General features: G+C 37.1%; 1 protein-coding gene across 3 annotated transcripts; it reads left to right on the top strand.

The window, feature by feature from the left end:
- Nucleotides 1-3,819: 3,819 nt before the first annotated feature.
- On the top strand, nucleotides 3,820-7,142 carry LOC116143096 (serine/threonine-protein kinase 19 homolog). 3 transcript variants are annotated; one of them, XR_004130085.1, is made up of 8 exons: nucleotides 3,820-4,127; nucleotides 4,210-4,283; nucleotides 4,378-4,458; nucleotides 4,546-4,638; nucleotides 4,787-4,906; nucleotides 5,090-5,161; nucleotides 5,369-6,055; nucleotides 6,555-6,593. XR_004130085.1 is itself a non-coding variant. In XM_031428504.1 (8 exons), exons 1-8 carry the CDS (start codon nucleotides 4,031-4,033, stop codon nucleotides 6,744-6,746), a joined length of 807 nt encoding a protein of 268 aa, XP_031284364.1. In that variant the 5' UTR covers nucleotides 3,820-4,030; the 3' UTR covers nucleotides 6,747-7,142. The 3 variants fall into 3 exon arrangements, 2 of the variants coding, with proteins under 2 accessions (XP_031284364.1, XP_031284365.1); XM_031428504.1 differs by having other exon boundaries at nucleotides 5,978-6,055; nucleotides 6,555-7,142; XM_031428505.1 differs by having other exon boundaries at nucleotides 5,369-6,683.
- The last annotated feature ends 5,263 nt before the right edge of the window (nucleotides 7,143-12,405 follow it).

Below are 12,405 nucleotides of genomic sequence, written 5' to 3'. Positions count from 1 at the left end.
CTGGTTTTGTCTGAGGAATTCTATCAGTTTCTCTCTTGTCTCGGGCCCAAGGCGAGAACCTATTTATGTCTTTCTTTCGGGATCGTCCGGATGTATCTACACTTTATCCAACTCTTCTATAGATGGTTGATCTGGTTCGGTCGGAGGGGTTGGATGAGACTGTAACTGCTATAAAACGTTACCTTTGCTCTTGAAGGTGTTCTTGTAACAATCTCTGGAAACCTTAGGGTCGCCTTTGATTTCTCGTACTCCCCATTTTGTAGGAAACCTAATCGTTTGGTGGAAAGTGGATGGGACAGCTCGCATGTCGTGGATCCAAGGTCGGCCCAAGATAACATTGTATGGTGAAGGACAGTCGATCACTAGAAAGACGGTCTGTTTGTTTACTCTGCTAGCGTAGATAGGAAGGACGATCTCTCCAATGGTGTATTTCTGCTCAGAACTAAACCCAACCAGTAGGGTCGGCCACCTGTTGATGTTTGCTTCCTCCAGACCCATAGCCTTCACCGCTTCAAGGAAAAGGATGTTTGCTGAGGGTCCCCCATCTATGAATACCCTCTTGACTAGGATGTTGGCGATCTGGAAGGAGATGACTAGAGCATCGTGATGGGGGGCGGCCAGGGTGACCGGCTCGTCATCTTCGAACTGAATTACCTGGTGGGAGTGTGACCGAGAAGGCGAATGGATGGATTGGATTTCATGGTGGCTGTTGGCTTTGGCGTAGCGTTTGGCTGAGGAGTAACTTACCCCACTGATCTTTGACCCTCTTGAGATGATATTGTAGAATCCTTTTGGCGTAGGTTCCTGCGGAGATAGAGATGTTGCTTTCGTGCTTTTCTGGATGATGGTACTCTTCCCTTTATCTGTCAACAGATCTCGGAGATGTCCCCTCTTCAATAGTGCGACGACTTCCAACCGCAGGGCAATTCAGTCTGGGGTGTTATGTCCATGGTCGCCGTGGAACTCGCACCACTTGGTCGTGTCTCTCCTTGCTTCGGCATTGAGCTTGCCTGTCCATTTAACACTATATCCCATTCCTTTTATGATCGCCACCACCTAGGCTGGTTCGACGTTGAGGTTGTACTCCAGGATTTTGTATCATATCAGTCCAGTTGGTTTGTTGTCGGTTCTAAGTGGCTGGCAGTTATATGGCTTTCTTACTTTGTTCTGGTTACGAGGAGGGGGTTGGTGACGGGGTTTAATCGATCTAAACTCTGGCCTTCTATCATTCGGCCTTGGGTCATACCTGGCGTGTATTGCCTGATTCATCTCATCTTCTTCCCACCTTATATGAATCACTGCTCTGGCCAAGGTGTCCTCCATCATGGTGCAGTCAAGCTTCGTTAGCTCTTTGTATAACTCTCCATCCGGGAGGAGACTCTTTCTGAAGGCGTCTACTGCTGTCTTGGGGTTGTAAGAAGGAATGAAAATTTTTTCTTTGTTGAATCTGCTGACGTACTCTCTCAGCGGCTTCCCCCTTTTTTGGTATACTTTGTAAAGGTCGGCTGATAGTTTCTCAAGTTTCTTGCTGCTGGCAAATTGCTCCGTGAAGGTGCCGGTGAGCTGTGCGAATGAGTCGATGGAACTGTTCGGGAGATTAGTGTGTCACTGAAGAGTTGGACCAGATAAGCTTGAACCAAAACTCTTACACATGCAGGCTTCTCTCAGCGCTCGGGGTATTGAGACAGTGAACATTCGCTGCTTGTACGAGGCTATGTGATCATCTGGGTCAGTTGTTCCGTCATAGGGCTTCATGCCAGGGATAGTGAATTTGTGGGGCATGTCGGCTAGAGCGATCGCATCCACGAAAGGTGAATCGGCGTAACAGTGAGGCCTACTCTTTTTGGTAGGGATCGGCATTCTTGGTATGTGCCTCATCACTGCCTCTACGTCAGTCAGTCTCTTGGCCAATATCTGTTCCATGGGAGAGGGGGATACCGGTAGGTCATCCCGCTTGACTTGGTTTGTTAAAGGATTCGCACTCGGCACATTTTATTGGGTCAATCCGCGTGGTGTAGCCTGGTGGATCATTCCTTCGTGTATTGCTTGGTAGGTTGAATCACCATTCATTTCCTCCGGTTGGGTGACTCCCATTGTAACTGATCAGGTGTTTCGCCTTACATGAATGGTCAGAGGGGTTGTTTGGTACTCGGTCGGTCCGTTGGGATGGATGGACTCGAAGGGGATGGTTTGGTGTGGGTGACCACTCAACCCGCGAGGGTGAACCGAGCCGAATGAAGTTTGTGTAGGAATGCTTGACTGAAGGTAAGGTGGGATGGCGAGGATGTGCGGTTCTTGTTGTAGCGAGCTTTCTGTCACTTGGACTTCTTGATCTGATGCCTGTAGTGGATCGACTGAGTGGGGTTCCGTTGGCAGATCCCTTTCTTCATGAGTCAGGATCGAATCGTTGACCACCTACGAACATAATTGACGCGACCTTTTATCTGAGGCCATGGGTCTGTACTCTGGGGTGTGGAGAGGCTGCATAGATGGCACCGAGGCGCAGAACAGATTGGGTGGTACCTGACAAGGCAGAAGCTCAAGATCATAAAACTGACTTACCTTCTCTTTCAAATACTGGTTTTCGGCCTTGATAGAGGCGTTTTCAATCTGAATGACAGTGTACTCAACTTCCAGTGCGGCCACCTTATTTGAGTTCTGTTGCATGAGAGCAGTCAGAGCTTCCAGTTTGGCCTCGAGGCCGGGGTTAGCATTGTCAGAATTGTCAGCCATGGAAAGTTCCTTTATGTAGCAGGGTTTGTTGAATCGAATGATTGCTAGAGGTCCCACGATGGGCGTCAAACTGTAGACGTAAAAATCTACCTGTACGGAAAAAGGGACTGATCTCGTGAGGTTGAGGCCACTAGCGATCTGCTATACCTGCACACGTAGAGAAACAAACGTGAAGCGACAGAAAACACTGGGGTGGTGATTGCCATAGGCACTCCGACGCTCAAGTCAGCAAGGTTGAAAGAGGCTGATTTAGTAAGGGCTAGGGAGTAGAATGGTTACTAGAAGTCTAGTCGGGGACTATGACTACGGCTATGATGTGAAGTTCTCAAGTTGGAACTCCGGGGTCTGAAGGTGTAATGTAATCTGTCTTGTGAGAGGGTTGACCTCTGTTTAAATAGTAGCTCTCTGGTCTCCCAATCCTGATTACTATGAGAACTCCCAATCCTGGTAGGATTGGGAGTTCTCATAGTAATCCGTTTCCTCTAGGGATATATCCTTTAGCCCCATTATCCTGGCGTGAAAGGGAGTCCAAGTATGACTCTAACATGGACCTTGGAGGAATTAGGATGGTAATGGACTGCTTTATCAGTGTTCGAGTAGGAATGTGATCCGTAGGTGACCGTGGGCTCTGAATTCGATCATAGGTCCAGGAAGTGTATTGGGATTAGGAGGCCTGTGTCTAGATGGTTCAGACCGACTGTACCCCATATCAAATGGGCCTTATCCGGGGAGTTCTAGCTTGGGTCGCACCAGGATTGGGCCTGGGCTTTTCCTCACTGTCAGACGCACTATCCTATTTAGGCCGAGGACATTTTTTGGCCGTAACATAGATATTAGTAAAAATAAATTTCATACTTCTAATTATCCAGAAGGTAGAGCCGTGGCCCGTAGAGGTGTCTTCTTGAAACTTTTTAAACCTGATGGGTGTCATTGTTATTTTTTTTACTTTTTGAAGGCAGCTGTATTTTACCTTAATTTTTTCAGTTTGTAATTTATGGAACAATAATCTTACCCTTACAAATATATACAAAAATTGAGGTGAGAAAAAGATGAATAAAAGAGCGAAATAAAAAGTAAAAAAACTCGTTATATTTGCTTCCCTCTTTAATTGTCAGCTTACATTACTCTTTGCGAAAACGACCTAGTTATTGTACTTAAACCGCGAACGGGAAGCGGTTAGGCTGAACCGCCTGGAAGCACCGAGTCTCGGTTTCAATCTCCAACTTGAGTTGAAAACAAAAGCGAGTCAAAATCCGTGTAGCGAGGACAAGTAGAATTTTAATCCGGAACTCACAGGATGAACAATATTTCAGATTCATCTAAAACCAGAAAACGCCAACGAGACGAAGACATCGACGCTGAAAGCAGCCGCGCTGATCCTACTCTTTCACTCGGTACTATCCAATTTTTTTCTCCTAATATTTTAATTTTTGAACAATTTTATGTATTTTCAATTGAAATTATTGATGAATGCAGAGGAGAATCTTACTTTTAGTGACACTTTGGTGGCGCTTCGCATAATCCGAGCTCAGTTCCCGCACATTGACAAGGTTACGCTATATAATTTTGGTGCACAAAGTGATTTATAAGTTTCTTACCAGCTCAATTGAGCTCGTCAATCATCAATGTGGTTTTTTTTTTCAGGTCTCAATTCAGCCGTTCATTTTAAAATCGCAATTATACAGTAGTGTAGAGGACAGAACACAAGTGGATAGAGAATTAGAGGTATTGTTCTGTGATTCTGAAGTTCTATAAAATCTAGCTTTATTTGACTAGTTATATTTGAATCTGAAATTGGTTTCGTTTGTGTAGTCTTTGAGGAGGGAGAAAGTATTGCGCGTTTTCAAACTAAATACGGGACAAGATGATCATGCTATAATGTTTTTGGAGGACTACCTAAACCAGGTTCTTCAATTGAATGTTTGATAGATAGAAATTTGGGTTTGATTTTTTGCTAACTAGTGGTAGAACATTGTACAATGTCAAGTTCAATTTTTTTTTTTTAATTGGCAATGTGTTAATGGTTTACCTTGTGTTTGAAATTCATTTGTAGATGGAACGTGTTGTGAAAAGAATTAAAGAAAAGAAGCGGGGTGATGTTGAAGTTTTTGAGTGGTTTAGAGAACATGTTATTGATTCCAAGCTTGAACCTAGTATTGAACATCAAGAGCTCGTGAGTGATTATGATGTCAATTACTTATGTTGTTCATACCTTTTACTCCACTTCTTATGTTTTGTTTTCAAAAATTCGTAATCATAACCCTTTATTCAGTATAACTAATTCAAATTCACTCAAAAAGTCCCTAATAGGCATGTATGTTTACTTCAATTTTTATGGTTTTGCTGGTTGCTGCAGTATTCACTCTTATCACTTGGTGGAAAGGTGAAGGATGAGCATATGTCTCTTTTGATTAATGCTGGACTTCTTGTAAGTGAACTGAAATTTCTCTTCTCTTTAATCTATTAAATTGTCGCTGTGGTTTGAATTCCTTGATTGTTTGTTGTGTATTTTGGGGGCTCTTTTGCTTTGATATGATAATAGTATGCATAATTCGGTTGGGAAGAATTGAACAATTTTGGATGATAAAACATGGAGGCTCTTAAATGAAAATGTAAATTCATTATATTGTTGCAGTGGTTGGAATTCGATCCCTGTTATTTACATAAATGGATTAGAGGAAAATACAGGAGTTTTCTAGTAGAGTACATGGAGTGTTGTCATCCTACATCTATTCCAAATGTGCCCCATGTATGTGCCACTGTTGCAGAAGCACTTTAGTAAATAATTTGGCAACTTTTTATAGTGGATGTCATATACTTTTTGTCTTTACAGTTCTTAAGTACTTGTTCTCCATGTTATCCTCTTGTTATATTTAATAAGTGTCCAAGCTTTCCGATAGTCTGGTTATACCACATAACTGAAACTAGAATTATTTATTGTAAGTTTCCAGTATTTTTTGTGGGTGGAGCAGGTTTGAGGCTCCCTTGTTTATGTGGACTTGTAGATGGAATTTCGGGGTAATTTACCCCTACTGTCTGAGAGTAAACTTAAGTTGGAAATATATAAATCTGTCACCAATCATTTAACTTGTTTTATATAGAATAGCCAGTTAATTGTAATTGTTCTGTACTTTTCAACTATATCTTATTTAATTTTACCTTCCTTTTACATTGTTTATATTGGTTTTTCCCTGACCACATTGATGGTCTCTGTTTCTTGCTTACACTGACTCGTGTTTTATAGACTCGCCAACTAATTGATCCAAACATGTACTGGTTTGCAATTCCAAATATTGGTTCAGTACTGAAGGGCCTCTCTCAGGTATATGGAAGCTTTTATTTCTTTACCTAGTGCTAGATAATAGAAAGTATTTGTACATGTCCTCACTGAGAAAGTCTATATTTGCTTTGACTACAACCTAGGAAGTAACCTCCAAGGCTCCTATGGTCCTTGGCATTGGTATAAAAACAGAACATGAGCACTAGGTTGTAGTCAAAACAAACTCCTGAAAGGTGATCATGTTTGTGTTGATTGTTGAATTATTAGGACACCATTCAATTTGCATCTGAAAGTTGTTTTTTCTCAACTTTTGAAAGCAAAAATACAAAGAAATAGTGAGTAAATTACCGCTCATACCTTATAGAGAAAGAGATAATTGTAAAAATTAGCTTTTCAAAAAGGCAAAGTACAAAGTGAAAAGTTGCCCAAATGCTACCTGAGTTTAACAAATTGCTTCAGAGCAAAGTGTGGCATGTGACAGTGGTGCTTTCTTCTGTTCAAATGTTAGATAAATTTATTTATTCTTTCATTCCCTATCCAGGGAAGAAAGGAACTTCTTTCTTTACTAAACCGCAGAAGATACAAAGAGATGATGTTGGCCCCTCTAGAGAAGAAGCGACTTCGATTCTCTCCACTGGATATGAGATTTCACCTTCGTGATTTGATTGGATCTGGTAACCTCAAAACCATCCATACACCAACTGGTTTAGTTGTCCGGGTTTTAAAGGACTAAACTTAGGAAGATACCAGTTCCCATTGGTTTGTGATATTCCTCTCTTGCCTGTCAATTATAAGAAGAGGTTTCACTGCTCATACTTTTAGAATATTTAGCTTTCGATTCTTTATATAAATTAACACTTAAAACAGTACAATATTTGTCTAGGTTGACAAACTGAGATCAAACAAGGATTTCAGGCGGTCATTTGGATTAGCATAATAAAGTCAAAATGACGTGAGTGTCTTTTCTTCTGGGTCTCGTATTATTCATTATTTATTAATTTAATTATTTGTAGGTATGTTGTAACTTCTCGATGTTTTTAATTGAAACACTGAGAGATTCAACAATAAAAGCATTTCAGGTCATTTATGCAGTATGCAATAACCTATCTTCTCATGATGCTATTTTTTATTTTTATTATTATTTTTTTCTTTTTTGTGCCATAAAGAAGATTTCTAGTCATTATCAATGTAATTTCCAACATTGTTATACTAGTTCTTCGTGTTGCGTGTTATGAAGTTGGCTTCTCTATATTTGGTTTATTGTTGATGTACATAGCTGGGCTAGGTGAAGTATGCTTTAAGGAAAATAGATTATTGGATTAAAAGGGATATATGTACTATTTATAAAAGCATATGATATAACGTGTTAAATCTTTTGGTCAGAATAAAAGGACGTTATCAATTATAATAATAAGTTAATCTATCCTTTAAACTGTACGCTAGTTGAGATGGTTTAGATGGACTACAAGAAGTTTTGGGTGTCAGTGTTATTCTGAGTCATTGGGTCTGGGTGTTCGGTTAGAGTGTGGGGATTTGATGAGTAATGGGGCCTCAAAAAAGAACTGAGATGTTTAGGGTCCGCTTGGGAGTTTTATGGTAACGGTTATGAAGGTAAACTATCGTAGCGGTTTTGAGGGTAAACCATCGTAGCGGTTTTGAGGGGTTTTTAATAGCGGTTTTTAAACTACCATAGCTGTTTTAAGGGGTTTTTAATAGCGGTTTTTAAAACACTCAACCTGTGTTTGAGAGTTTATTTTTCAGCGATTCTGACAGTTTTTTAAAAGGATAAATTTACATATATGTCTATAAAAATACCCCAATTTCAATCAATACTTAGGAGTTTTGTCTTTTCAATTACAAAGTAAAGGTTCTTTATTTGTTTTCTACTTATAAGTATTTTATAACTTCAAATGTGATAAAATCTTCTTATCCTTCTTCGCCTTTCTTTGCAAAATCTGAAATGATTGAAAAATTGTAGCTCCACTTTTCTAAGAAAGCATCTAGAAATGAGATTTTAATAATTTTTTTTTATGAGTATTTAAAATTATTTTATATTTAATATAGTTGGAGATGCGTATAATATGTTTAAATTTTTTTTTTGAATATAATTGGGATAATTTTATAGTGGACAGGGTAGAGATGGCAATGAGCCTGATATTTTCGGGTACCTGGCCCGAAAAAGGTTGGGCTTTATCCGATGTTCGTAGGCTTAGGCCTGAGCCTAATTTTAAGGCTCGACCTCGGGTACGGGTCAGGCTTGGATATGTCTTTCGGCTCGGCCCTACATGGCTGGATGGATGTATTTTGTAGAAAATTATTTATATATTTGGTGAGTATTCAAAAATAAATTAATATTTAAAAATTATTTCTAGAATTAAAAATATAAAAAAAATTAATATTTATTAATATTTAAAAATTCACATTATAAAAATAGACGGGTTTGGGTCGGGCTGGGCTTGAGATTACAAAAAGCTAGTCATGTGGGGCTTGGGATTTACCTGTCATACTCGTGATAGGCCCAGTTTGGGCTTGGGCTTGGGTCTGGGCCAAGGGACACCCGGTCTTGGCCTGACCCATTGCCATCACTAGGATATGGTATTTGTGAAATAAAAGTTTAAAACTAATCAAAATTTTATAAACCCCTAATAAATACACTACATTGGTTTTGTGAAATTTTTAAGTCAGTCAAAACCAGTGCATAAAAAATCTGGCAAGCAATGGTTTTAGAACAATTTAAAACCAATCTAATTAAAAATCATTCCAAACCAATAAAAAAAAAAAAAAAAAAAAAAAACTTTTAAGCAGACCTTAAAAGTAGTAGGCTTTTCAATTTCAAATTTTCTTGTCATGGAAGAAGCTTGTTCTTGTTGTTTTGAATCTAATTTGGAAATTCTGAAAACTTGTCGAAAAATCTAGCATTGTAACCAAAGACTTGGACGGTATACTGAGACAGTGGAAGTCATAAGCATTATACAGTATCATTTGAAATAGAAGCGAATTGATATACGCATAAATTATCGCAGTCACGTATAAAACACATGAAAACAAATTGATGGCAGTGTCAAGTATCATTGGTTCAATCAAAGTTTTAGAGCAGCACACAAAGACGTGAAGCAGTTAAAGAATGACATGACGGGTGGTGAGTTATATTAATTGGATTTGGATGGAGGTTGTGGACGCAAGACATTGTGATAAAGAATAATAATACTTGTATTACAATTACAACCTTAATTGCTGGGAAAAAACTAATCAAATGAATGATGATATTACTTACATGCATGGTTAATGTCATAGTCAAGTTAAAATAGTGATAGAGAGAGAGAGAGAGAGAGAGAGGGTGATAGCAATATGTTTTGAGAATCCAATGCAATGAATTGAGCATAATGAGATTGACAGGGGTTCTAGATGAGGGCCGGGCTCTGCCAACTCCACATAATTTGGACCAGCCATTGTTGAATTATTATCCCTTGGAGGGACCATCTTGCCAGAAAACTCACTTCCACTTAATTATTAAACCAACACCAATAGAATTCTCATGATTGAGACTGAACCTGTTTCACTGCCATCTGCCTTGAATATCCATCTTCTCCATTAAATGTTTGCATCTTCAGCTTATCGTGTGTGGATTTTTATCATCTATTTTGTAAATCGATCCACCAAAAACCATTTATGTAGTTCACCACGCTCGCATATATTATATGTTAGGAGGTAGTATCTAGCTTTTTGGTTAACAAGCACGTATCAGATGGTATAAAAGGTTTTTTTCTTTTTTTTTTTCTTTTTAATGATCGGGTGTTTAGATTAGTTTGTGTATATCTTAACTAATCTTCAAAATCTATTAAACATATTATAAACCTAATATTTCAAGATATTTAGGTTATCTCGAAGTGATTTGAACCTAGAAGATAAAAAAGGTAAACTTATGTTAAATTATTATACTTTTGTTTGGATGTACATATATCAATTCTGCTGTGCATTATTGTAACATGAAAAGACTTCTAATTCGCAATTAATTCAGCAGTAATTTACTAGTAGGGTCATTTCTGTCTGAATTTAATTATGTTCCCTGTTTCGCAATATCTGGAAAAGATTACTCCATTCATTTTAAACAAAGGTCCAGCCATCCGCAGGCTCATGAAGCTCAGGCTCTAGCAGCAACAAGTCCTTTTAAAAGTGGTCTAAGTTGGTAGATCAACTGAATTAACCAATAATAAGTATTGATTAGTTATAAAGGCCTTAATTTAAAAGAAAGTTATTGGCGAAACGGGCACATCTTGTCTTCATCTGTGTATGCCGCCAATAATTGATCATGGACCTGGAATTTCGACTATCATTTTTATTTTAATAATTTGTAATGGGGCTGTCAGGTAGGGTTTCCTGATCCTCCTTGGAAGCAGCCACATGCTATTGGATTATATAATGCCAATTGATTTGATGATGACACACACATTATAAAGTTGGCTTCTCCCATCATGCCAAAAAATAAAAATTAAAAGTTGCTCCTTGATTAGAACGGTAGTTTTAATATTAAAACTAATTTTAATTAATAATCTTATCTTCTTCTTTAAAAAAGATTCATCAACTTAATTAATAACATCTTAATAATTTATAATATATATATATATATATATATGGTGCTTAATAGATAACTATAACAAGGGTTAAAGACTTGGCCTTAAATTAATATATAGTTTAATTTTCTCTTCTAATAAAGAATATATATATATATTGAATGATCGGGAGTGTTTGGATCAATTTATGCATACTTTAACTAAGTTTCAGGGATCTTGAAGTTGATGACCAGATAAATCTCCTCAATGATCATCTCTATTAACAATGTAGGTATGCCGAACTCAAGACCTCTTGAATAATACACTTAAGAGTTTTAATTGATCGTTAGACCATCCAATGGTGGTTAATATTGATTATATAATTGTGTTGAAGCTTGGGTAACATGTGCAGAATTCGAGGATCAAATGTCTTAAACAATATTCTTGTATATAAAACAAAGGATGGAATGTCAGATATGGCTGCTTAGATTATTTAAACGTTTTGACAGTAAACTGCATATGACCAGAATAATTTCCAAATCCAGATCATGAGTCGTGACCTTTAAATTTTTCTACTCTTGATAATTTTTTTAATCATTATTATGGCTAATTTAAGATCTCAGTACGTCACTACTAATGCGTACGTATTTCATAGTGATATTAACATATTGCTATTTTATCACGAGTAATGTTTATATTTTTTAAATCTTATCATAATAACATGTTATTTTATGTGACATTATAGCATACTTAGATATATAACACTAATACATGATTAAAAAAAATAAAAAAATCTTATCAGATTTAGGGGAATATGCCCGTAATCTGATACGAATATAAGATAATAGAATCTAAGTGGCTCTTTAGAAAATAAAAAAAGAAAAAGTTTAACATCATTAAGACTGTTAAGAGATCTTTCTACGTAGATATATATATATATATATATAGAATAGTGATTAGAGTTTTCTTGTGGATGTGGGCTAAAAAAAGGATAAATTGAAATGTATCACAATCAATCAGTTTCTGCAATCTTCTTCCTTCTCAAAGCCACGTAAATATGTTACTGCATGCTCGTGGAATCTGTATTTAATTGCAAATATTGTTATACAAGGAAAGTCTAAGAGTATTTAATTACGGATTCTTAATCTCTCGTGAAAGATATACATATTGTCATGTTAGTATAATTTATAATATCTATTTTAATTTCTTGTCTGTTAAGGATAGTTTTGAAGTATATATCGTGCTGAAACAAAACGACTAAATATTTGACTGGATTACGTTCAGTTTAATAAGTTTGTTAAAATGAAAGTAATTAACTATAAACATATTTTATATAAAAGAGAGCGTTAGGTAGAGAAAATTAGGTATATAAGATTTTTTGTTTGAAACGTAGTTGAAGAGTATGAAACCTTCCATATAATTTGATAATGGTAGAAAATTAATGGGAGGGAACAGTCAAGTCTAGGGGGTGCAGTGCAGAGGAAGAGGAAGACGGGAAACTTGTTTCAACATGGACCTTAAAATGTTTAATTATAGGAGGTCACATCAGATTTCTAATTAGTCTATCTTTAGATGATAATAAAAGAAGAAAAAGATAAAGTATAGAAGATGCTAATTGATCCTGTGCAGGGGCGGACCCAGCCCCTTGGGCCTACCCTCACTTTTTTTTTTTTTTTTTTTTTTTAATTGTTTATATAGGTCTATACAAAATTATATATATATATATACTCATACAAAATTTGCTATTCATATATATATTACACGCCTACATCATATTAAAAGTTTAAAACTTCCTCCACTCTTTTTTACGTACATCTGTTTTTTATGATTTTATCTCTAAAA

Source organism: Pistacia vera, unplaced genomic scaffold (genome assembly GCF_008641045.1).
Source record: "Pistacia vera cultivar Batoury unplaced genomic scaffold, PisVer_v2 Contig426, whole genome shotgun sequence".
NCBI lineage: Eukaryota > Viridiplantae > Streptophyta > Magnoliopsida > Sapindales > Anacardiaceae > Pistacia > Pistacia vera.
This window is presented reverse-complemented; position numbering and strand designations above follow the sequence as displayed.

Bases quoted from the DNA above. Each gene is read 5' to 3' on its own strand.
- LOC116143096 (XM_031428504.1), top strand. From the start codon at position 4,031: ATGAACAATATTTCAGATTCATCTAAAACCAGAAAACGCCAACGAGAC. The intron at 4,459-4,545 runs GTATTGTTCTGT...TCGTTTGTGTAG, and splicing joins AAGTGGATAGAGAATTAGAG to TCTTTGAGGAGGGAGAAAGT. The intron at 4,639-4,786 runs GTTCTTCAATTG...ATTCATTTGTAG, and splicing joins TGGAGGACTACCTAAACCAG to ATGGAACGTGTTGTGAAAAG.